The sequence below is a fragment of the Mus pahari genome, chromosome 2 (assembly GCF_900095145.1).
Source record: "Mus pahari chromosome 2, PAHARI_EIJ_v1.1, whole genome shotgun sequence".
In the NCBI taxonomy this organism is placed as follows: domain Eukaryota; kingdom Metazoa; phylum Chordata; class Mammalia; order Rodentia; family Muridae; genus Mus; species Mus pahari.
Genome location: NC_034591.1, coordinates 68,117,575 through 68,140,740, shown reverse-complemented (window position 1 = coordinate 68,140,740; position 23,166 = coordinate 68,117,575). Strand labels below are relative to the sequence as shown.

Genomic DNA, 23,166 nt, shown 5'->3' with positions numbered 1-23,166 from the left:
AGTAAAACTTCCTTCAAGTTAAAGATAGACATAGACAAAGAATTAAAGGCTAGATAAAGCTTAACTATGTGTAGTGGTTTAAACAAAAATGGCCTCCAGAGGCTCAAATGTTTGGTAACTTGGTCCCTAGATGGTAGGCCTATTTTGGAAGGTTTAGGAAGAATGACCTTGTTGGAGGATGTATAGCACTTAGGGGCAGGCAGGCTTAAACGTTTCAGGAGACTTGAGTCATTCCTAGTACCCTCTCTGCCTCCTGCCTTCCTTTCAAGACAGGAGCTCCCAACCGTTGCCACCACCATTGTCTTAGTCCGTCATCAGGACATTCTGGAATTTTAAATCCAATTAAATGTTTTCTTTTATAAGTTGCTTTAGTCATGGTATTCTATGATAGTAATAGAAAAGTAATACTCTGTAGCTAATAACATCATAAGTGGTTTTTACATACATTCAGACACGCACACACTCCTCTAAGGCAACTTAAATTTAAAATAACCACTACATAAAGCAGCTAGTTCTAAATTTATGATGATTAAAAAACTAAAACTGCCAATTAAAACTTCAGATACCAACTACTGTCGTAGGCATAAGATACATATATAACACAGCTTAATAGTTTTAAGTCTGGCCTCTGGAACCAGAAAGACATAACTTCAAGTTTCAGTTCTACTTCTGGATAAAGAGGTTCTGTGCAAATCACTTAATCTTTCTCAGCCTCATTTTTCTCATGTATAATCAAGATAAAGCACAGGCTGATGCAAGAATGAAGTAGAATAATGCAGGCCAAATATTTGCGCAGGACAGACAGCATGCAGTACTGGGTGCTACATATTAGATATTACTTTCTCATTTCATACAACTATGAAATGATTTTTACTTACTTCTGAAGTTAAAGGCATACTGGCTTGAACTGCACTCAGGTTTGCCTTAGGGTAATATGGGACCATCAGATAGGCAACAGGATCAGACTAAGAAGCAAAATGGAAAATGTAACTTAAGTGAACAATTAATTCATCATTATATTTGTATTGTGCACTAATTCTATGAGGTAACTACTACTTTACATTAAGAAGAATAAATTACTACTTTAAAACTTATTTTTAAAAGAATCATTTCTACAATAGATGAGCTTAAAAACTTTACCTTACACAAAAACAGGAATATTAATGGCAGTAACCCAGACTCTTCTTCTTTAGCACATCCACAAGCTCTATGATAAGAGGCTGCTCTCTGAATCACCCTGCCTTCTGTGTCAACATCCACGGAATAGCTCTAAACAACAAAAAACAGCATTGAGGATTTCAACATTAAAACCTAACTCTAATTTATTATTTCAATTTTAAGTGTAAGTTAAATTACATTATTTTTCTATTTTAACTTTTAAGTTCCTTCTCCATCTGCATTGAATGCTATATTATGGAAAGGAGTAATTCTACCTACAGCCTACTATTTATTCCCAAATATGTAGCATTAGGGCAACTTGAAGATCTTCTGATGTTAACTCATAGTCTTAGCTTACAAGAAGAAATTAAGGGGCTGGAGAGATGGTTAGTGGTTAAGAGCACTTGCTGCTCTTGTGAAAGATGGGAATTTGGATCCCAGCACCCACATAGTGGTTCACACCTGTATGAACTCCAGTTCCAGGGGATCCAATGTCCTCTTCTGACCAAAACATGTTCAGGCATACATATGTAACAAAGATACACATGCAGGCAAAAATTTAAAAAAAAAAAACATAAAGAAACTAAGCAGCACAAGACTGTGTTGGCAATATAGGTAAGGTTTCAAGAAATATCTAAGAAAACCAGAAATTTTTAAAGGCTATCGGACAAAGTGTAGTAAGTTACCCTAAAAAAGAACATTAATAACTCTAGCAAAGGCAGTACTCATTAAGGAAAGAAGAGGAACTTTAAAGTCAAAATTAGCTCTAATATAATCATCATACCAGTCAACGTATATATTTTAAAATAGTGGATTTCTTTTCTTCCTTAAAAGTCAAGTCACTACTTCCTTTATACTTCTGAAACTTCCATACATCAGAACTTAAACTTACCTTTAAGAGAACTGGCTGCCCATTAACCTCAGAGCACACCAGAGGACGCTTGCTGCTAAGTTCCTTCATGGGCTCAGTGTCAAGAAGGTCCCTCTCTAAGCTCATAGTAAGAAGACCACCAGAATTCTAGACACAAATTTTTATTACATTTAGACAATCAAAAATGACTTAGGGCTTTCAAATCACAACATTATTAAGGACATACATTAAATGAAGTGAAAGACCATCAAACTAAGAAAACAAAAGTGCTTATTAAAGTTTAGATTCTTTTTAATTCCTGGCTTTTGAACTTTTCTTGTCTTCTGTATAATTACCAGACATTTAGTCACTGCTGTAAATTTAGACCAGACTGTAGAAACAAAGGAGGTTAAGAAGACAAGTTTAAAAGGAACTGCAATACTTACTTGAAAAACCTCATATATGTCCTTAAAAAATTAAAATAAAGACAAAGAAAAGTAGCTAAAGAACAGCAATGAAAAATTTAAAAATTATTCTATCCTGCTTAACATTCTTAAATGTAGAAATTGTTTTCAAAAATTTTAATTCTACCATTTTTATGTTTACATTAAAACTAGGTTTTTTTCTTTAGTGGATTATTTTTAAAATATTTTAAAATGTTCATATATATGTTCTGTATTTACATTAAACCCCCTTCCTCCAAACCCTATGTCTCTCTACTCTCAAATTCATAGCCTCTTTGTTTTTAGTATTTGTTACACACATACACAAATAAATAAATAAATAAATACAACCTGATGAGTCCATTTATTGTTGCTCACATGTATATGTTTTTAGTGCTAACCACTTTATATTGACTAGCAACAGGAGGCTTATCCCTGGGGAAGATTGATTTTCCTTCCATGAGTCACTAATTGCCTATAGCTTTTTATCTAAGATGGTGCCTTGTGAGATTTCCTCTATCCATATTGTGATTAAACTACTACTATCACTTTCCCATAATAATTTCTAGCTGTATTATACTTATTGGGGGTACAAACGTAAGTATTAAGAATACAGGATAGTTTATCAGACACAAGATATTCTCTAAAGATAGTTACCAGCTTCAAGGAAAAATGGACGTTTTTGCTGTTGGTCATTTTTTTGGGGGGGGGGTGTCTTGTTTTGTTTTTTACTGTTTTGGCTTGGTGTTTGGGTTTTTAAGACAGCTCTCACTTGGTATCCTGGCTATCCTGGAACTCAGGTCGTCCAGACCAGGCTGCCCTCAAACTGAAGGCAATTCCATTGCCTCAGTTTCCCAAAATTTGAGATTATGAACTGAGTTATGATACTCAGTTCACACATCTTTTTTAAATATAATAGGGAAAGATCTTATAACTATTTAAATAATGTTTTTGTTTTTGTTTCACTGGAAGCCATAAAGCTACAAAACCAAATGCAATTCAAGAAACTCTGATTCTACACATTTATGAAAATAAACTCATAAACATTTCTTTATAGACTGTTTTAGCTATTTTCATTACCTAATAACACCTTTTCTGTGAGACAGGGTCTCATGTAGCCCAGGCTGGCCTTGAACTCTGATCCTCCTGCCTCTATCTCCAAAATACTGATGTATGTGACTAAATGCACTTTATGCAGTGCTGGGAAAGGCTTCATGCACGCAAAGCAAGCACTCTGCCTACTGGATTACAGCCCTGGCCCTGGCCCTGGCCCTGCACTAATGACAGTCTCAATAAATAAACACAACTGTCTTCTCTCTATCTGTGGATTCTGCTTCCTTATATCCAATCACTTGTAAGTGAAATATTCAAAATAAAATATCTGCACAAAAATGCAGATTTTTGTCATGCATTTCCTAAACACTGTATGCTGGTTAACTTGTGTAAAACTTACATTTTACTAGGTGTTGTCACAGTATTCTAGATAAGATTTTAAAGTATACTGGGAAAACAGGATATGGTTACTCAAGTTTGTAATCCTAGAACTCATGGCAGGGTCAAAGGAGGATGACAAGTTCAAGGTTAGCCAAGGCTTTGTCCCAAGACTCTTTTTCAAAAATCAAAAACAAAAACACATATTCAAATATTATATGATTCTATGTCAAGAACTTTTACATGCTGTATTCTGGAATCCAAGGAATCTAGGGCACAATTTTAAAAATCAGAGAAAAACAGTGCTTCATCCAGTTCTTTACTACCACCAGGGGTGTGCTAACTCTCCCCACAAAGTTAATTCCAAATTCTTCTTTGAGTTATTTAATGTACTAAACTCCTGCTTGCCAAGAAAATGAAGTTCACATCAGTATCTCTAAACTGTTTGGTTTAAGACAGTCTTGAGGAGCAGTCCAAATTAACCTTTTAAATATTTATTGGGAGGACTTTCACAAAAATGATACTATAGATCTGACACTGAAATGCTATGAACATAACCTTGTCTTTACATTCTCTGCATGGTGGTAATTCTCAGGGGGAAACAAAGCTTACCATATATTTAAGCAATCCTATTTCAGGATACAACAGAGGCAGCTCAGGAAACCATTTCTGGGTCAAGCTATTTAGCTTCTCCTAAAGTTAGAAAGTATTTTTATTATAGATCAACATGAATTCAACTGTAGTATGTTGCTTTTCAGGAAAATATATTTCCATCTGCCTTTTTACCTCTAATAAAATATCTAATCTTTAATATTTCACTTCTACTTCAAGAACTATCAAGCAAAACATGACTCACTTCATATTCAAAGTAAAAAAAAAGAAAATATTGTAATCTTAATAAGACACTGTCATTTCTCAAAGTATTAAGGATATAATAACATTTTTAGAATGACAATTTAAGAAGAAAATCCTAAAAGCCTTGAGATTAAAAAAATAAGTATGTGAGTCTACTACATAAAGCATTTTGAGGTAAATGAGAAAACTGAGAATTTTATAAAGAAAAGTCATGTATCAACATTTTTATTAAGGAAAACTTCTAAACATTTACCAGATTTTATTAAAAGATTCAAAGGTATGTATCATAGTACATGAATTGTACTTAAAATGTCTATTATTTGCATACTATTTTTACTTTGAACAACTGACCCTTAGCTAACACTTCCTTATAATATCTCTCAGACATAAAATGCTGTATTCTTTCCACTGTGAAGAAAAAGTAGACTGCTGACTTTCTAAGGCCACAGAACTTAGGAGGAGAGTGGCCTCCATTTCTCAGGTGGATCAAGTTGCTCCGTTCATGTTTCAATTGTTTCTCAAGGTAAAAGGGTATTCATGTAAATCTGTGAGAATCTCTATGTCATGTGTTAAATAACAAAAAAATATGCAAAAGTGAGTATATTACAAGCTCTATTCTAAAATCAAGCAGAAAAATTCTACCAAGAAGTTGAATTTTAACTTACTGTTTTCACCACTGAGAACATGACAAGTGATTTTTCTTCATTACAATAACCTGAAATTTCTACATTGGTACAACTTTCATGAATTTTGTCGTATGACGTTAACTTGTAAATTCATATGAACATTACTATGTCAAGATAATACCTCTAGTATATGGTTACATGAAATCTGTGACTTTAAATTCAATTTAAATCTAATTTAAATCTAATTTAAAATTTCATAGAAATACTTACATATTCCTCCCTTTCATGATAAATTTCCTGAAAGACACTATTGCGCAATTGAGTTATTTCTTGCTTTATTTTCTCAATTTCAGCTCCATCATGGTCATCAGACTTTATCAGAGAAAAAAAAAAAAGCAATCAATAGGATTATTACACTAGAATGAAAACAATTCTCCCTCTAAGAACTAATGCAATTTCTACAGTAGTCTGTGTAGTTCTCGGGTATCCTTCAGTATCTAACGTACAGCAGTTCTTCTTAACATTAAATAAATCCATTTATTTTAACACTAACTTTTCCCAAAGCTATAAAATATTTAAATATAAAATATTTTTAAGTTCCTGCACATTTTCTTGAAGGTAAAAACAACTAACTTCAATATTAAAATAAGTATTAGGAAGAGCAACTGAATTGGATTCTGTGAAATTTTTACTTGAAATCAGATTTTTCAAAGCACACTCAACGAAGTGATGGGTGAATGTCTAAATTTTCTGAGAAAAATCTGATTTAGAAATGTTCCATATGACTTCAATGGAGTAACAGTAAATAAGTTGCCCCAAAGATATAACTGCATTAAAAAGTTTGCTAAGTCTACAATGTTTATGGCCCTAGTAAATCGAATGTGTCCAATTTCATCGGTTACATTTCTCCAAAAGTTGAAAATTAAGACTGAAAAAGACTACCTTCTCCACAACCTAGAATATAAAAGAATAGGAAGCCTCTTAAACTGCAATTGGTTTTAGAATAGCTCCCACCTTGCTTCCAATTAAATCTAAGAAGAGGAATAGAATTATCAAGTTGGATGAAGACATACTTCCGATCTCTTCTGAATTTAAATAAAATCCCCAAGAAAATTTATAGAATTACTAGGATATCCAAAAAGCTTTATGCCTATGAAAGAGTAGTCAAAATTAGAAAAATCCTAACCCCTTTAGCTCTACTGTCATGTGAAAACAACTTTTAAAACTTGCAACAAATATTATATCCAGTGTTAAAATAAGTTTATGAAAGTGACCAGGCTGTTTACAAATACTTTATCACAAAATTCTACCATTGGAGATGGACTTAATCACTGAAGTGCTTGCTGTGTAAGTAAAGGACATAAATTCAATCTCACATTTAATAAAAGAAAAAGGGCAGTGAGAATGATTCCTACTCTAGGGAGGCAGAGACTGCTGGTTCCCTAGGGCGCAGCCCAGCCTATCTGATAAGCTCCAAGCCATTAACACACTATCTCCAAAAAAATAAAAATAAAGGGTACATTGCCTGAATAATTACACCCAAGGTTGTCCTCTGACTTCCATGTACATATGAACATGCATACATGTATGTACACAAAAATATTTTTTAAATATTTAATTCCATGGGAGACATGTATTCGGTATGAATGTCATTTCAAATTTATTTCCATATACAAAGATAAAAAGATAAAGTACTGGGCCTGTAAGATTGCTCAGTGGTTAAAGGAACTTGCCTCTAAGTCAAGTGACCTGAATTCAATTACTGAGACACACATAGAGGAAATAAAGAACTGACTCTCAGAAGTTATTCTCCGGTATCCACATGTACACAGTGATACAGTCCACCCATACATTCACATATACACTAAATAATATAACTAAAATAAAAATGTGAAACTATCCAAGTACATAACACAAAATATGAATACAATGGTTCTTTGGTTTTAGAGAGTGTATTTATACATGGCTTTATAAAATAGTTCAACCAATGTAAACAAATTAGAAGAATTTTTTCCTTACTTCTTCCAAATTACTCTTCTCAACTAATTTCCATCTCAGTTGAGCTTTTAAGCCTTTCAATGTCTTCTTAATGGAAAGCAAGTAATCCACATTGGGGCTCTTATTTAAACAGCCAATGATCTGCTTCTTAAACTATATGAGAGAAAGAATTACCATATTTTCAAACACATGAAACAACAGTCACCGAACATCATAATTTTATAAGTACCTGGGTTTAAAGTAAATATTAAGAAAACTCCAGAACTTTTGAAAAAGCAAAGCTATCAACTGATTTTTCTAATTGTTCACATTTCTGTTTTGAAGAATCGCAGATTTGGTGCTCAAGGTACCAAAGAAAATTCTCTTTAATTCAACTGAGACATGAAAATTACACACATACTACTGACATAAATACATACTGAAATTTACACTGAGAATCTAAGCTGAAATGATTCTTCTCAAAAGTGGTTTGATAATATGTATCAACTTTCATAATGTTCATTCATTTTAACTTAAAAATTATAAATTATAAGAATCGGAGAAGATATATGTAGAAGCTGGGAGAAGGAAGTAGCCATGTTTGAAAGTGTCTTCTAGTTTGAGGGGCAGACAAAGTGATGAATCAAAGAAAGGTTTGACAAAATGAGTCTGAGGTAGGATAAACCCAACTCTCAGGAAAACAGAGAGGAAAGTCTGCTTAAGAGCAGGCAGGGTTTTTTAGTGTTTTATATACAAGTTGCAAAGAGAACAAGCTGCACCAGAGAATGATTAGGAGTCAGAAGATTAGAACAACTGCCAGAGTTAGTTTGAGGCCACAAAGTAATTCAGTGAGAAGTTGGGAGAAGCCAGATTGAATCAGTCAGCTTGGAGAGGAGTTTGAGCCAAAACAGATGAGTTGAAAACCTGGAGTTCAGAAAGAGCTAAAAAGGGTGAGCTTATTAAGCAGCAAGCCTCCAAGATGACAACTACATCAGGTAAATAAAAGGTAGTTTTAATTATAAAGTTATGTTCAAAGATAGATAAACCATTATCTATATGGTATAAAAATATAAGCAACCTCAACAACCAATATGATATGGTTAAAGAACATATATTTATGCAAGAATAAAAATCATTCAAAAGAATAGTAAAAAAAATCATTTATCATATGGGGAAAGTTCATAATATACTATAAAGCTATTAAAAAATACCTTCACAAGACAATGAAATGCAAAACATATGTGTATGCTCATAAATGTGGATGAATGCATCCATTTGCATTCTTTGTAACTATCTCTTACACTCAAAGTATTAAAAACAAAGTTTTTATTTCTCAAATTCCTGTTTATAGTAAATTTCCTATAGTAAATATGCTACACAGAAAAATTGTGACAAACATTTTAAGTTCATAAGACACTCAAATATTCCAAAATTCAGTAAGATGTATATTATCAACAAAGTTACTATTCATTCATATTCTACAGTGAAGTCAATTATATACCAGACCACAATGGTATGCCATTTTTGTAGGAGTACTAATTAGCACACTGGATATTAAACTACTTGAGAAAAATTCAACAAGTAAAAAAACTAAAATATCAATTCATCAGACAAATCAGAGAAAGCAAACTCCAACCTCAACACTCTCCTTATACTTGGACAGCGAGGTGGCAATGAATCTTTCCTCAGAATGGATCTTTTGCAGCACTTGACTGTATGTACTTAAAATAATCTCCTTGTCTATGACACCTTGCTCCTAGATGGAATTGTAACACACAAAACAAAACAATATGGTTAAAACAATAAACTTCAAAGTTAAAATGTCTTTGATAATTCCTGTATCCTATCAAAATACTTCTCAAATCTTTTTCTAAACAGAATACTGGTATCAATGCATGCTCATAGGCAAAATGTTAACTGAATTATACCATAGATTATTTCTGAAGCTGTCTGAAAGGATATCAGGACAATCAATATTTTAAATAAAAGAATAAGCAATACACAAAACTTCAACATTTTGTTATTTTTATAAACTGTCTCCCAGCAACAACTTCTAAAATCAAGTCTTATAAAAGCAACAAAATCTATTTAATAATACATTGCATCATTACTCACAATGAGAGACAGCTCTAGCTCTTTGCAGACACATGACTCAGTCTTCTCTAGAATTTCATCAATATTACCAATCAGGTCTTCTGAAGTCAATGGTTCAGTCAAGGACAGATCAAAAACCTTATTTTCAAAAATAAAAAACATGAGGTATTTGAATTAAGTAGTTCAGTTAGCATCAATTGTACCTGTTGTAGCACATAAAGCTATACCAAAACAGAAAAGGAAAAATTCTGGGAAAAGAACAAGGATACACCCTCATAAAATTTAAATACAAAAACAAAAAAAGATACATAAGCATATAGTATTCTTAAAGAAAACTGGTGTTTAAGGCAAGTAGCTAATTCAATGAAAAGGAAAACAGAAACAAAAGCAAAATGAATTTTTTATATAATAAAACCAACAATCTAACTCAATAGTGATGAAAAATCCTGACTGCCCAGTATTAACTTTGATAGCTAGAAGCACTGTCAACTTTTCAACAAGGAAGAAACAGAATTAGAACAAACATAAATCTCTGCTTCTTTCTGCAAACATTGCTAATGGGAGCTCTGCTTACCTTCTGGCTGCTCTGGAACCATGCTACAAGATGCTGCAGAGAAGCCTCTGTTTCACTCCTAATACTGGCGAACTCTTCTCTTTTGGTACACTGCCAGTCATAAAACTTTCTAAGTATTTCTTCAGAGTTATTAGTTCCTTCTTTGGCCTTTCCATACACTGATTCTAAAGAAGTTGCTAAGTCCTAAAGACAATGTTAGGATTTAAGCACTGTGTTATGAACCAAGAGATAGGATATCATAATGTTAAATGCCTACTCTTTTAAAAACTATGTATAATTAAAGGCAAAAGGAAAATATCCAAATAAATTAGAAATGAAAAGGGAGATATAACAACAAGCACAGAGGAAATCCATACTTCACTAAATTGGAAAAACCTAAAATAAATAATTTTATTACCAAATTTAAATAAAGATCAGATAAGTAATTGAAGCAGACCTATATGCCTTAGTGAAATAAACAGTGATTAAAGTCTCCCAACCAAAAATTTTCCAGAGCCTGAAAAATTTTAGCACACAAGCCTACCAGTCTTTCAAAGAAGAGTTAATGCCAACAGTCCTCCAATTATTCCATGAAAAAGAAACAGAAAAACATTGCCCAATCCATTTTACAATGTCACAGTTACCCTGATATCTAAACCATATAAAACTCCAACAAAGAAAATTACAGAACAGTTCCGCTGATGAACCAAATATAAGAACACAATCAAAAGATCATCCGTCATGATCAAGTAAATTTCATCCCAAAGATGAAGAGATGGCTTAATACATGTAAATCAATAAGCAGAATCCACCATATAAGTAAACTGAAAGTCAAACACCACATAATCATCTCATTAGATGCAGAAAAGGCTTTTGACAACATCTAACATTCATTCATGATAAAAGGCCAGGAGATATTAGGGATATAAGGGACATACCTAAATATAATAAGCACAGTTTACAGCAAGCCCATAGCAAACATCATGTTAAAAGCAGAGAAACTCCAAGCAATTCTACTAAAATGAGGAACAAGACAAGGTTATCTATTCTTTCCATACCTATTCAATATATTACTTGAATTCTTAGCTAAAACAATAACAAACTGAAGGAGTTCAAAGTAATAAAGCATAGAAAATAGTCAAAATGCCTTTGCTGTAGATGATAGAATAAATGACACAAATAACTCCATCAAGAAAATCCTATAATTGATAGACATTTTCAGCTAAGAAGCTGAATACAAAATTAGTTCACAAAAATCAGTAGCCTTACTATATACAAATGACAGACAGACTGAGAAAGAAATCAGGGAAACAACACATTACACAAAAGCCTCAAATAACAAAATATCTTGGTCCCATTTGTCAATTCTCGATCTTACAGCACAAGCCATTGATGTTCTGTTCAGGAACTTTTCCCCTGTGCCCATATCATCGAGGTTTCTCCCCACTTTCTCCTCTATCAATTTCAGTGTCTCTGGTTTTATGTGGAGGTCTTTGATCCACTTAGACTTGAACTTAGTACAAGAATATAAGAGTGAATCAATTCCCATTCTTCTAAATGATAACAGCCAGTTGTGCCAACACCATTTGTTGAAAATGCTGTCTTTTTTACACTGGATGGTTTTAGCTCCTTTGTCGAAGATCAAGTGACCATAGATGTGTGGGTTCATTTCTGGGTCTTCAATTCTATTCCAATGATCTACCTGTCTGTCGCTCCACCAGTACCATGCAGTTTTTACCAAAATTGCTCTGTAGTACAGCTTGAAGTCAGGCATGGTGATTCCCCTAGAGGTTGTTTTATTGTTGAGAATAGTTTTTCCTATCCTAGGTTTTTTGTTATTCCAGATGAATTTTCAAGTTGCCCTTTTTAAACTCTGTGAAGAATCGAGTTGGGATTTTATGGGGATTGCATTCAATCGGTAGACTGCTTTTGGCAGGATAGCCATTTTGACTATATTAATCCTGCCAATCCATGAGCATGGGAGATCTTTCCATCTTCTGAGATCTTCGATTTCTTCAGACACTTATTATACAGATCGTTCACTTTCTTAGAGTCACACCAAGGTATTTTATATTATTTGTGACTATTGTGAAGGTTGTGGTTTCCCTAGTTTCTTTCTCAGCCTGTTTATCCTTTGTGTAGAGAAAGGCCACTGGTTTGTTTGAGTTAATTTTATATCCAGCTACTTCACTGAAGTTGTTTATCAGGTTTAGGAGTTCTCTGGTGGAATTTTTAGGGTCACTTATATATACTGTCATATCATCTGCAAATAATGATATTTTCACTTCTTCCTTTCCAATTTGGATCCCCTTGATCTCCTTTTTTGTCTAATTGCTCTGGCTAGAACTTCAAGTACTATATTGAATAGGCAGGGAGAAAGTGGGCAGCCTTGTCTAGTCTTTGATTTTAGGGGGACTGCTTCAAGTTTCTCTCCATTAAGTTTGATGTTAGCTACTGGTTTGCTGTATATTGCTTTTATTATGTTTAGGTATGGGCCTTGAATTCCTGATCTTTCCATGACTTTTATCATAAAGGGGTGTTGGATTTTGTCAAATGCGTTCTCAGCATCTAACGAGATGATCATGTGGTTTTTGTCTTTGAGTTTGTTTATATAGTGGATTATGTTGATGGATTTCCGTATATTAAACCATCCCAGCATCCCTGGGATGAAGTGTACTTGGTCATGATGGATGATCATTTTGATGTGTTCTTGGATTCGGTTTGAGAGGATTTTATTGAGTATTTTTGCATTGATGTTCATAAGGGAAATTGGTCTGAAGTTCTCTCTCTTTGTTGGGTCTTTATGTGGTTTAGGTATCAGAGTAATTGTGGCTTCATAAAATGAACTGGGTAGAGTACCTTCTGTTTCTATTTTGTGGAATAATTTGAGGAGTATTGGAAGAAGGTCTGTCTTCTTTGAATGTCTGATAGAACTCTGCACTAAACCCATCTGATCCTGGGCTTGTTTTGGTTGGGAGACTATTAATGACTGCTTCTATTTCTTTAGGGGATATGGGACTATTTAGATCATTAATCTGATCCTGATTTAACTTTGGTACCTGGATCTGTCTAGAAAATTGTCCATTTCATCCAGGTTTTCCAGTTTTGTTGAGTATAGCCTTTTGTAGTAGGATCTGATGATGTTTTGGATTTCCACCGGTTATGTTGTTATGTCTTTTCATTTCATTTCAGAGTTTGTTAATTAGGATGTTGTCCCTGTTCCCTCTAGTTAATCTGGCTAAAAGTTTATCTATCTTGTTGATTTTGTCAAAGAACCAGCTCCTGGTTTGGTTAATTCTTTGTATAGTTCTTTCTGTTTCTACTTGGTTGATTTCAGCCCTGAGTTTATTTCCTGCTGTCTACTCTTCCTGGGTGAATTTGCTTCCTTTTGTTCTAGAGCTTTGAGGTGTGCTGTCAAGCTGCTAGTGTGTTCTCTCTCTAGATTCTTTTTGGCAGCACTCAGAGCTATGAGTTTTCCTCTTAGAACTGCTTTCATTGTGTCCCATAAGTTTGGGTATGTTGTGGCTTCATCTTCATTAAACTCTAAAAAGTCTTTAATCTCTTTATTTCTTCCTTGACTAAGGTGTCATTGAGTGTTATTCAGCTTCCACATGTATGTGGGCTTTCTATTATTTATGTTGTTATTGAAGATCAGCCTTAGTCTGTGGTGATCTGATAGTATGCATGGGATAACTTCAATATTTTTGTATCTGTTGAGGCCTGTTTTGTGACCAATTATATGGTCAATTTTGGAGAAGGTACCATGAGGTGCTGAGAAGAGGGTATATCCTTTTGTTTTAGGATAATATGTTATGTGGTTATCTGTTAAATCCATTCATTTTATAACTTCTGTTAGTTTCAATGTATCTCTGTTTAGTTTCTGTTTCAAGGATCTGTCCAATGATGAGAGTGGGGTGCTGAGGTCTCCCACTATTATTGTGTGAAGTGCAATGTGTGCTTTGAGCTTTACTAAAGTTTCCTAAATTAATGTGGCTGCCCTTGCATTTGGAGCATAGATATTTAGAATTGAGAGTTCACCTTGGAAGATTTTACCTTTGATGAGTATGAAGTGCCCCTCCTTGTCTTTTTTGATAACTTTGGGTTGGAAGTCGATTTTATTCAATATTAGATGGGTACTCCAGCTTGTTTCTTCGGACCATTTGCTTGGAAAACTGTTTTCCAGCCTTTTACTCTGGGGTGTTGTCTGTCTTTGTCCCTTTGATGGGTTTCCTGTATGCAGCAAAATGTTGGGTCCTGTTTACATAGCCAGTCTCTTAGTCTCTGTCTTTTTATTGAGGAATTGAGTTCCTACTGGCACAAGATCCTCCGGATTCTTTGGAACTGATGTTGTGTTCCACTCACCAATGATCCCAAGGCCCTGAGTATGCTAGGGGGCCTGCAGCCTGGAGAGTCCTCTGGGGACCTTCGGACCCTCTGCCAGGTTCCCTCCGAAGATGGAGAAACGCTTTTTAAAACTGTTCAATGTCCTTAGCCACCAGAGAAATGGAAATTAAAACAACTTTACAATTCCTTCTCACCCCAGTCAGACATCTAAAATTAATAAAACAAATGACAGCAGATGCTAGCAATAGTGTGGAGGACGAGGACCACTTCTTTACTGCAGATGAAAGTGCAAACTTGTATAAACCACTATGAAAATAAGTATGGAGGTTTCTTAGAAAGATGAAACAGATCTACTATATGATCTACCTATCACTCTTAGGTATACACTCAAAGAACTCTACATCTTATTACAGAATAGTTGCTCAGCCATGCTCATTACTGCTTTATTCATAATAGCGAGAAACTGGTAAAAGTCCATATGTCAATTAATGAATAGACAAAGAAGCTATAATTCATTTATATAATGGAACATTATTCAACTTATTATTCCATATTATTCCATATTTAAAAGTTAAACTATGAAATTTGCAGACAAATGTATGAAGCTAGAAACAACCATGCTTTGTGCAACTACCGAGAATCTGAAATACAAACATTGCATGTTTTCTCTTATATTGGGATGTTAGCTTTTAAGCTTTAGATATTTCATTTAGACTATCCACAGACGTTAGGTTGCTCACTGGTGACAAAGGGGAAGAAGGGATTCTTCCAAGGAAGATGATTTAGAATACAGTGTTATAAAGAAATAGAGAGGAAAGATGAGAATGGGAAGATTAAGTGAGAAAGGAGAAGGGAGGTCAGAATAAAGGAGAGACTATGCAGAGGGATAACTAACACCAAAGGCCTTTTGAAAAACCATGACTACTATTCTGTAAGTTTCCTAAAATAGATAAAAGGAAATTTAATGGAGTTACCATATAATAGGAAAGGCAATGCCCCAACTAGATATTATTACACCAAGTAAAAACCCTAATACCAGAAATGAGTTACATCTTGCAGTCACTGACCAATGTTTTGGGTGACCTCCACAACATGATGATGGTAAGAACCTATTGATGAAGACAACACTTACTTATGTGTTCAAACATGGAGAAACCAAGCTGGTGCCCAACTAGAAGTTTCACCTCTACTAACTAGCATTCATGATGCTAGTAGGTGTTATACGTGTGAAGAGAAGAAAATAAACCCTGTAACTTAACAACAGCAACCTGCCTGCAAGATATACTGTTACAACAATGACACAAATTATTATGGGAGTAATCAACCACTTTTTAGTTGGATTTAAGACCTACCTTGTAAGTGAAACTTACAGTTGACATTGTTTAACTAATGAAGCCAAGAACCAAAAACTAGAAAGAGCACATTACCCTGGGGGGAAAACCAGTACTATTCTGTCTGCTAAATGAACATAACCATAAAGCAACTCCTAATGGCATAGAAGAGGGAGAAGATGCCCAGGACAAAGGACCAGAAAACAACTTCAACAATACCATAGAAGAAAACTTCCATAACCTAAAGAAAGAGATGGCTATAAATGTACAAGAAGCCTTTCTAGAGGAAACATACAGACTTTCTAGAATTCAATAAAAATGAAGGCACAACATACCCAAACTTATGGGACACAGTGAAAGCAGTGCTAAGAGGAAAATTCACAGCATGAAGTACTTTCATGAAAAATGTGGAGAGATCTCATTCTAGCAACTTAACAGCACACCTGAAAGCTCTGTAACAAATAAAATCAAACGCACCCAAGATGTGTAGACATCAGGAAATACTCAAATGCAGGCCTGAAATCAATTAGAAACAAAGAGAACAATACAAAGAATCAAAAAAAAAACAAGAGTTGTTTGAGAAAATCAAAAGGATAAACAAACCCTTAGCCAAACTAACTAAAAGGCACAGAGACAGTATTCAAATTAACAAAACATAAGTGAAAAAGGAGACAAAACAACAAAAATTGAGGAAATTGTAAAAAAATCACTAGGTCTTACTTCAAATGCCTGTACTCCACAAAATACAAAACTGGAAAATCTAAACAAACTGGATTATTTTCAAGACAGACACCACTTACCAAAGTTAAATCAAGATCAGGCAGACTAAACAGTCCCCTAACCCCTCAAGAAATAGAAGCAGTCATTAAAAGCCTCACAACCAAAAAGAGCCCAGGGCTAGATGGTTTTAGTACATAATTCTACTAGACTTTCAGAGAAGAGCTAATACTAATACTCTGCAAACTATTGCACAAAACTGAAACAGAAGGAACACTACCTAATTCATTCGGCCACAGTCACACTGATATGTAAACCACATAAAGACTCAACAAAGAAAGAGCGCATCAGACCAATTTCACTTATGAACATCAATGCAAAGATACTCAATAAATTTCTTGCAAACCAAATCCAAGAACACATCAAAAACATTATTCATTATTATCAACTAGGCTTCATCCCAGGAGTGAAGGGATGGTTCAATATATGAAAATCCATCAGTATAATCTATTACATAACCTGTAAATCACATGATCATCTCATTGGATGCTGAAAAAGCCTTTAACAAAATACAACACCCCTTCATGTTTAAAGTCTTGGCAAGATCAGGGATTCAAGGCACATACCTAATGTAGTAATAAAAATAATAAAATATTAATAATTATTAATAAAAGCAATATTCTGCAAACCAATAGCCAACATCAAATTAAATGGAGAGAAACTTGAAGCAAGCACACTAAAATCAGGAACAAGACAAGGCTGAACACTCTCTATCTACTCAATATAGTACTTAAAATTCTAGCTAGAGCAATAAGACAACAAAAAGATCAAAGGGTTACAAATTGGAAAGAAGAAGTCAAGGTATCACTATTCAAGGATGATATGATAGTAAACACAAGCAACCCACAAAATTCTACCAGAGAAGTTCTACAGCTGATAAACAATTAGAGCAAAATGACTAGATATAAAATTAACTCAAAGGAGTCAGTAGCCCTGCTTTATACAAATGACAAATGGGCTGAGAAAGAAATTAGAGAAACACCACCCTTCACAACAGCCACAAATCACATAAAATATCTTGGTGTAACTCTAGCAAAGCAAGTGAAAGATCTGTATGACAAAAACTTCAAGTCCCTGAAGCAACTGAAGAAAATATCAGAAGATGCAAATATCTCCCATGCTCATGGAGATCTACAGATTTAATGCAAGTCCCATTAAAATTCCAATGCAATTTTTTATAGACCAAGAAAGAATAATTCTCAACTTCAATATATATCAAAACAAACAAGCAAATAAACAAAACCAGGATTGCCAAAATAATCCTGAACAATAAAAAGAACTTCTGGAGGAATCACCATTCCTGACCTCAAGCTGTACTACAGTGCAACAGTAAGAAAAAACTGCATGAATTTGGAACAGAAAGACACGTTGATCAATGGACTCAAATAGAAGTCCCAGAAATGAACCCACACACCTATGAACACTTGAATTTTGAATTTTGAAGCCAAAACCATACAATGGAAAAAAGAAAGCATCTTCAACAAATTAAATGGTTCTCATCTAACTGGATGTCTAGCTACAGAAGAATGCAACTAGATCCATATTTTATTGCCATGCACAAAACTCAAGTCCAAGTGAATCAAAGACCTCAACATAAAACTGCAAACACTAAATCTCATAGAATAAAAAGTAAGAAATAGCCTTTAACACATTGGTACAGGAGACAATTTCCTGAACAGAAAACCAATGGTTCAGGCTCTAATATCAACAATTGATAAATGGAACCTCATGAAACTGAAAAGCTTCTGTACACTTTGGACACTGTCAATAGGACACAATGGCTGCCTAAAGATTGGAAAAGGATCTTCACTAACTCTATTCTAGCAGAAGGCTAATATCTAAACTCTATAAAGAACTCAAGAAGTTAGATTCCAACAAACCTAATAACACAATTTTTAAAATGGGGTACAGAGCTAAACAGATAATTCTCAACAGAGGAATCTAGAATGGCCTAGAAATGCCTAAAGAAATGTTCAAATCCTTAATCATTGGGGAAATGCAAATCAAAATGACCCTGAGATCCTACCTTATACCAATGAGAATGGCTAAGATCAAAAAACTCAAATGACAGCACATGTTGGTGAGGATGTGGAGAAAGGAACACTCTTCAATTGTTGGTGAGATTGTGAACTTGTACAACCACTGTAGAAATCAATCTGGCAGTTTCTCAGAAAATTGGGAATAGTTCTACCCCCAAGACTTGGGGTATACCATTCCTGGGCATATAACCAAAAGAAATTCCACTATACCACAAGGACACATGCTCCACTATATTTAAACAGCTTTATTTGTAATAGATAGAAACTGGAAACAATCTAGATGTTCCTCAACTGAAGAATGGATACAGAAAGTGTGGTTCATTTACTCAATGAAATACCACTCAGCTATTAAAAACAAGGACATCATGTGTTTTTCAGGCAAATGGATAGAACTAGAAAATACCATCCTGAGTAAGGTAACCCAGACCCCAAAAGACATGCATGGTGTGTACTCACTAACAAGTAGAGAATACCCATGACACACCACACAGGCCCAAAGAAGTTAACAAGACGTAAGACCCAAGTAAGGATGCTTGAATCACACTCAGAAGGAGGAACATAATAGTCATAGGAGGCAGGGACCTGGGTGGGAGAAGGGAGGGGTATATACATATACTAGTAAAATAATGATACTCTGTTATGCTTGAGAAAGAAGTCTAGCATAACTGTCCTTTGAGAGGCTCCATCCATTAGCTGACTGAAACAGATGCAGAGACCCACAGCCAAACATTGGGCAGAGCCCAGCAAGTCTTATGGAAGAATTAGGGGAAGAATTAAAGACCATGAGGGGGTTGGAATCCCACAGGAAGACCAACATTGTCAACTATCCTGGACCTCTGGGAGCTCTCAGACTGTGCCACCAACCAAAGAGCATACACAGGCTGGACAGAGGTCTCCCAGCACTGTCCTCCAGATACCACCCGGCTCCTCCGCACGTATGTAGCAGAGGGCTGCCTTGTCCTGCCACAGTGGGAGAGGATATGCCTAATCCTGCAGAGACTTGATGTGCCAGGGTGGGAGCATATGGGGGGGGGAACATTTCACCATCTCAAAGACAAAGGGAAGGGGAGCGGGGGAGGAACTCTGTGAAGGGGGTCCAGGAGGGAGACCATTTTTGAGATGTAAATAAATAATTTTTCAAAAAATATATATGTATATCATAATTCCAACCTGCAATGTTTTTAAGCGTTTATCAAGTGGTAAGTCATCTACTTCCAGAATAAAAACATCTACAGCCACGAGCAGCTTCTGTTGTACTTCATTTCTTTCAGCAATCAAAATATTACCTTCAATCTGAAGAATAGAAAACAGGATGATCAAGACCCCAAGAAATTTCACACATTCACACTATATAGACAATGGTGATTTCTTAAGCTTAATACTACAATAAAATACAACATTTAAGTTCAAAAATCCTGCTAAGCTCATTTTTCCCTATTATTTTTATCATCCTCCCTTCATATTAACTACCTCCCAATACTGTGGGAGTATAATAAGATATATAATAATAATATAGTTTATAGTCAGTATATAATTATTTGTCAGATTCCTATACTGTAGTAACATAAAATATACTACTCAGACCAAAATACAAGGTCCATGTTAGCAGGTTTAGAAGTCACCCTAGTTAAAATCTCATTTGAGGCCCTCAAAAGCCAGTATTTCTGTTGAGTCCTCCATGAGTTTAACTTCTAGGAGCCCTGAAGGATGTACCCAGTTGTAAGAGTCCTCATTGGGTGTTTTATAGTCTTCCTAATATAGATGCAACTTGAGTATTTAAAATAAATAATATTGACTATTAGCATGACTGAAACATTTTATCACATCAGGGAAATAGACAACTATTCAAATATTAAATATGCACACGAAACAGGAAAAGATTTTTAAACAATATGTCTAGTCACCAATTACCTATTCTAACTTTCTCTTAAGGTAAACACTTATTTTATGTAAATAATCACTACAGTATCAGAGCCTCTACTTTCTTAAAACATTCAACAGATTTAAAAAAAAAAAAAAAGAATGGGCATGATTCTGTTCTGCGTGTCTGTTCTGTGGAACAGCAAGCAGTTGTTTTCTGTTGTGATTTCTCCCACACCGAAGTGCACGCCTCCACCTCATGGAAGACTCAATGGACATGCACATGAGCCCTCTTAGGCCTCAGAACTACTTTTTCAGTTGTGAACTAAAGGCTGACAAAGACCATCACTTTAAAGTGGATAATGATGAAAATGAACACCAGTTATCATTAAGAACAATCATTTTAGGAGCAGGGGCAAAAGACGAATTACACATCGTAGAGGCAGAAGCAATGTATGAAGGCAGGCCAATGAAAGTCACACTGGCAACTTTGAAAATGTCTGTACAACCAACAGTTTCCCTTGGGGACTTCAAAATTACACCACCTGTGGTCTTAAGGTTGAAGTGTGGTTCAGGGCCTGTGCACATTAGTGGACAGCACCTAGTACCTGTACAGGAAGATGCAAAGTCTGAAGATGAAGATGGGGAGGGTGTAAAACTCTTAGGCACGTCTGGAAAGCAATCTGCTCCTGGAGGTGGTAACAAGGTTCCACAGAAAAAAGTAAAACTTGATAGAGATGATGAGAATAACGATGAAGATGATGAGGATGATGAAGATGAGGATGATGATTTTGATGAAGAGGAAACTGAAGGAAAGGTTCCAGTGAAGAAATCTGTACCAGATACCACAGCCAAAAGTGCACAAAAACCAAACCATCAACTTAAAACCATTAACACCAAGATCAAAGGGTCAAGAGTCCTTCAAAAACCAGGAAAAAACTCCCAAAACACCAAAAGGACCTAGTTCTGTAGAAGACATTAAAGCAAAATTGCAAGCAAGTATAGAAAAATGTGGTTCTCTTCTCAAAGTAGAAGCCAAGTTCATTAATTACGTAAAGAATTGTTTCCAGATGACTGACCAGGAGGCTATTAAGATCTCTGGAAGTGGAGGAAGTCTCTTTAAGAAAATTGTTTAAACTGTTTGAAATATTCTGTCTTACTTCATTTCTGTAATAGTTGATACCTGGCTGTCCTTTTTATAATACAAAGTGAGAACTTTCCCTACCATGTCTGATAAATGTTGAACAGGTTCAGTTGCCAAGAATGTGTTGTCTAAAATGCCTGTCTAGTTTTCAAGGATGGAACTCGACCCTTTACTTGGTTTTAAGTATGTATGGAATGTTATGATAGGACATAGTCATAGTGGTGGTCAGATGTGGAAATGGTAGGGAGACAAAATATACATGTGAAATAAACTCAGTGTCTTAATAAAGTAAAAAACAACAACATAGAAAATTCTTAACCCACCTCATTAAGACAAGTTTGGATCTTCTTCTGAGCAACATTATATTCAGCCCAAATTTTCTCTAACTCATTCAAAGATGCTAGTGTAGTAAAGGACCCTTCATTCAACACTTGCATAGCATCTGAAAGGTCATTTCCAAAGCGAATACTGATGTTAATATGTCTATTTAAAAACACAGGAAAAAGAAAAAAGGAAAACATCAAGAAATTGCCAATTTTGTATGAGAGAAATTCATTTAAAACATCTCAAAGTTACTATTTACAACACTACCCTATGACTACAATAGTGGTTTGAATATGTTTGGCCCAAGGAGTGGCACTATTAGGGATACTGCCTTGTTGGGTAGGTGTGACCTTGTTGGAAGAAGTGTATCACTGTGGGGGTGGGCTTTGAAACACTCCTCCTAACTGCCCAGAAGGCAGTCTTCTGCTTGCCTTCAGAACAAAATGTAGATCTCTCAGCTCCTCCTATGCCATGCCTACTTAGACAATGCCATGCTTCCTACCATGATGGTAATGGACTGAATCTCCAAACCTGTATCTATCTGTAATGCTAGTTCTAGGGGATATAATGCCTTCTGGTCTCCACAGGAGCCAGACATGCATGTGGTGCACATACAAACATGCAGGCAAAATATTCATACACATAAAATAATAAATAGATCTTTTAAATGTGGAACCAATAATTCTATACATATTTTTAGATAAAATATTGCTATTAGTCAGACACAGTGGTACACACCTTTAATCTGAGCGCTCTGGAAGCAGAGGTAAGCAGATCTCTGTAAGCCTGAGGCCCTCCTGGTCTCTACAGTGAGTTCCAGGCCAGCTGGGACTACACAATGAGACTGTGTCTCAAAACAAACAAAAAAAAAAACAAAAGATATTGGTGTATTCTCCATTCCGATTCTTCCAAAACACACTTCCCTTTTGTGGTATGAGTCAACAGAAAGCCAGTGCCTGGCAAACACCGAAGTGGATGCTCACAGCCAGCTATTGGATGGAATACAGGGTCCCCAATGGAGGAGCTAGAGAAAATACCCAAGGAACTGAAGGGGGCTGCAAACCTGTAGGTGGAACAACAATATGAACTAACCAGCACCCCCTGAGCTCGAGTCTCTAGCTGAATATGTAGCAGAAGATGGCCTAATCGGCCATCACTAGGAAGAGAGGCCCCTTGGTCTTGCAAACTTTATATGACCCAGCACAAGGGAAGGTCTGGGCCAAGTAGTGGGAGTGGGTGGGTAGGGGAGCAGGGGAGGGGGGTATAGCATTAACATAAATATCATGATATAGGTTTACCAATACATAACCTCTAATATGATCATATGTGACTTTCGGGATAGCATTTGAAATATAAATAA

At 35.3% G+C, this 23,166-nt stretch overlaps 1 protein-coding gene and 1 pseudogene across 1 annotated transcript in view; one reads left to right on the top strand and one right to left on the bottom strand.

Moving 5' to 3' along the window:
• Positions 1-23,166, bottom strand: part of Stk31 (serine/threonine kinase 31) — a 70,562-nt gene that overhangs the window by 11,795 nt on the left and 35,601 nt on the right. The window contains exons 10-20 of the mRNA XM_021190707.1: positions 21,806-21,965; positions 19,649-19,771; positions 10,009-10,191; positions 9,456-9,572; positions 8,977-9,096; positions 7,383-7,514; positions 5,634-5,735; positions 4,495-4,575; positions 2,051-2,176; positions 1,141-1,269; positions 879-965 (exon numbers count right to left, since the gene is read on the bottom strand). Coding sequence (XP_021046366.1) covers positions 879-965; positions 1,141-1,269; positions 2,051-2,176; positions 4,495-4,575; positions 5,634-5,735; positions 7,383-7,514; positions 8,977-9,096; positions 9,456-9,572; positions 10,009-10,191; positions 19,649-19,771; positions 21,806-21,965 — 1,360 coding nt within the window. The remainder of the gene's footprint in view (positions 1-878; positions 966-1,140; positions 1,270-2,050; positions 2,177-4,494; positions 4,576-5,633; positions 5,736-7,382; positions 7,515-8,976; positions 9,097-9,455; positions 9,573-10,008; positions 10,192-19,648; positions 19,772-21,805; positions 21,966-23,166) is intronic.
• LOC110316411 lies at positions 20,598-21,461 on the top strand (annotated as a pseudogene).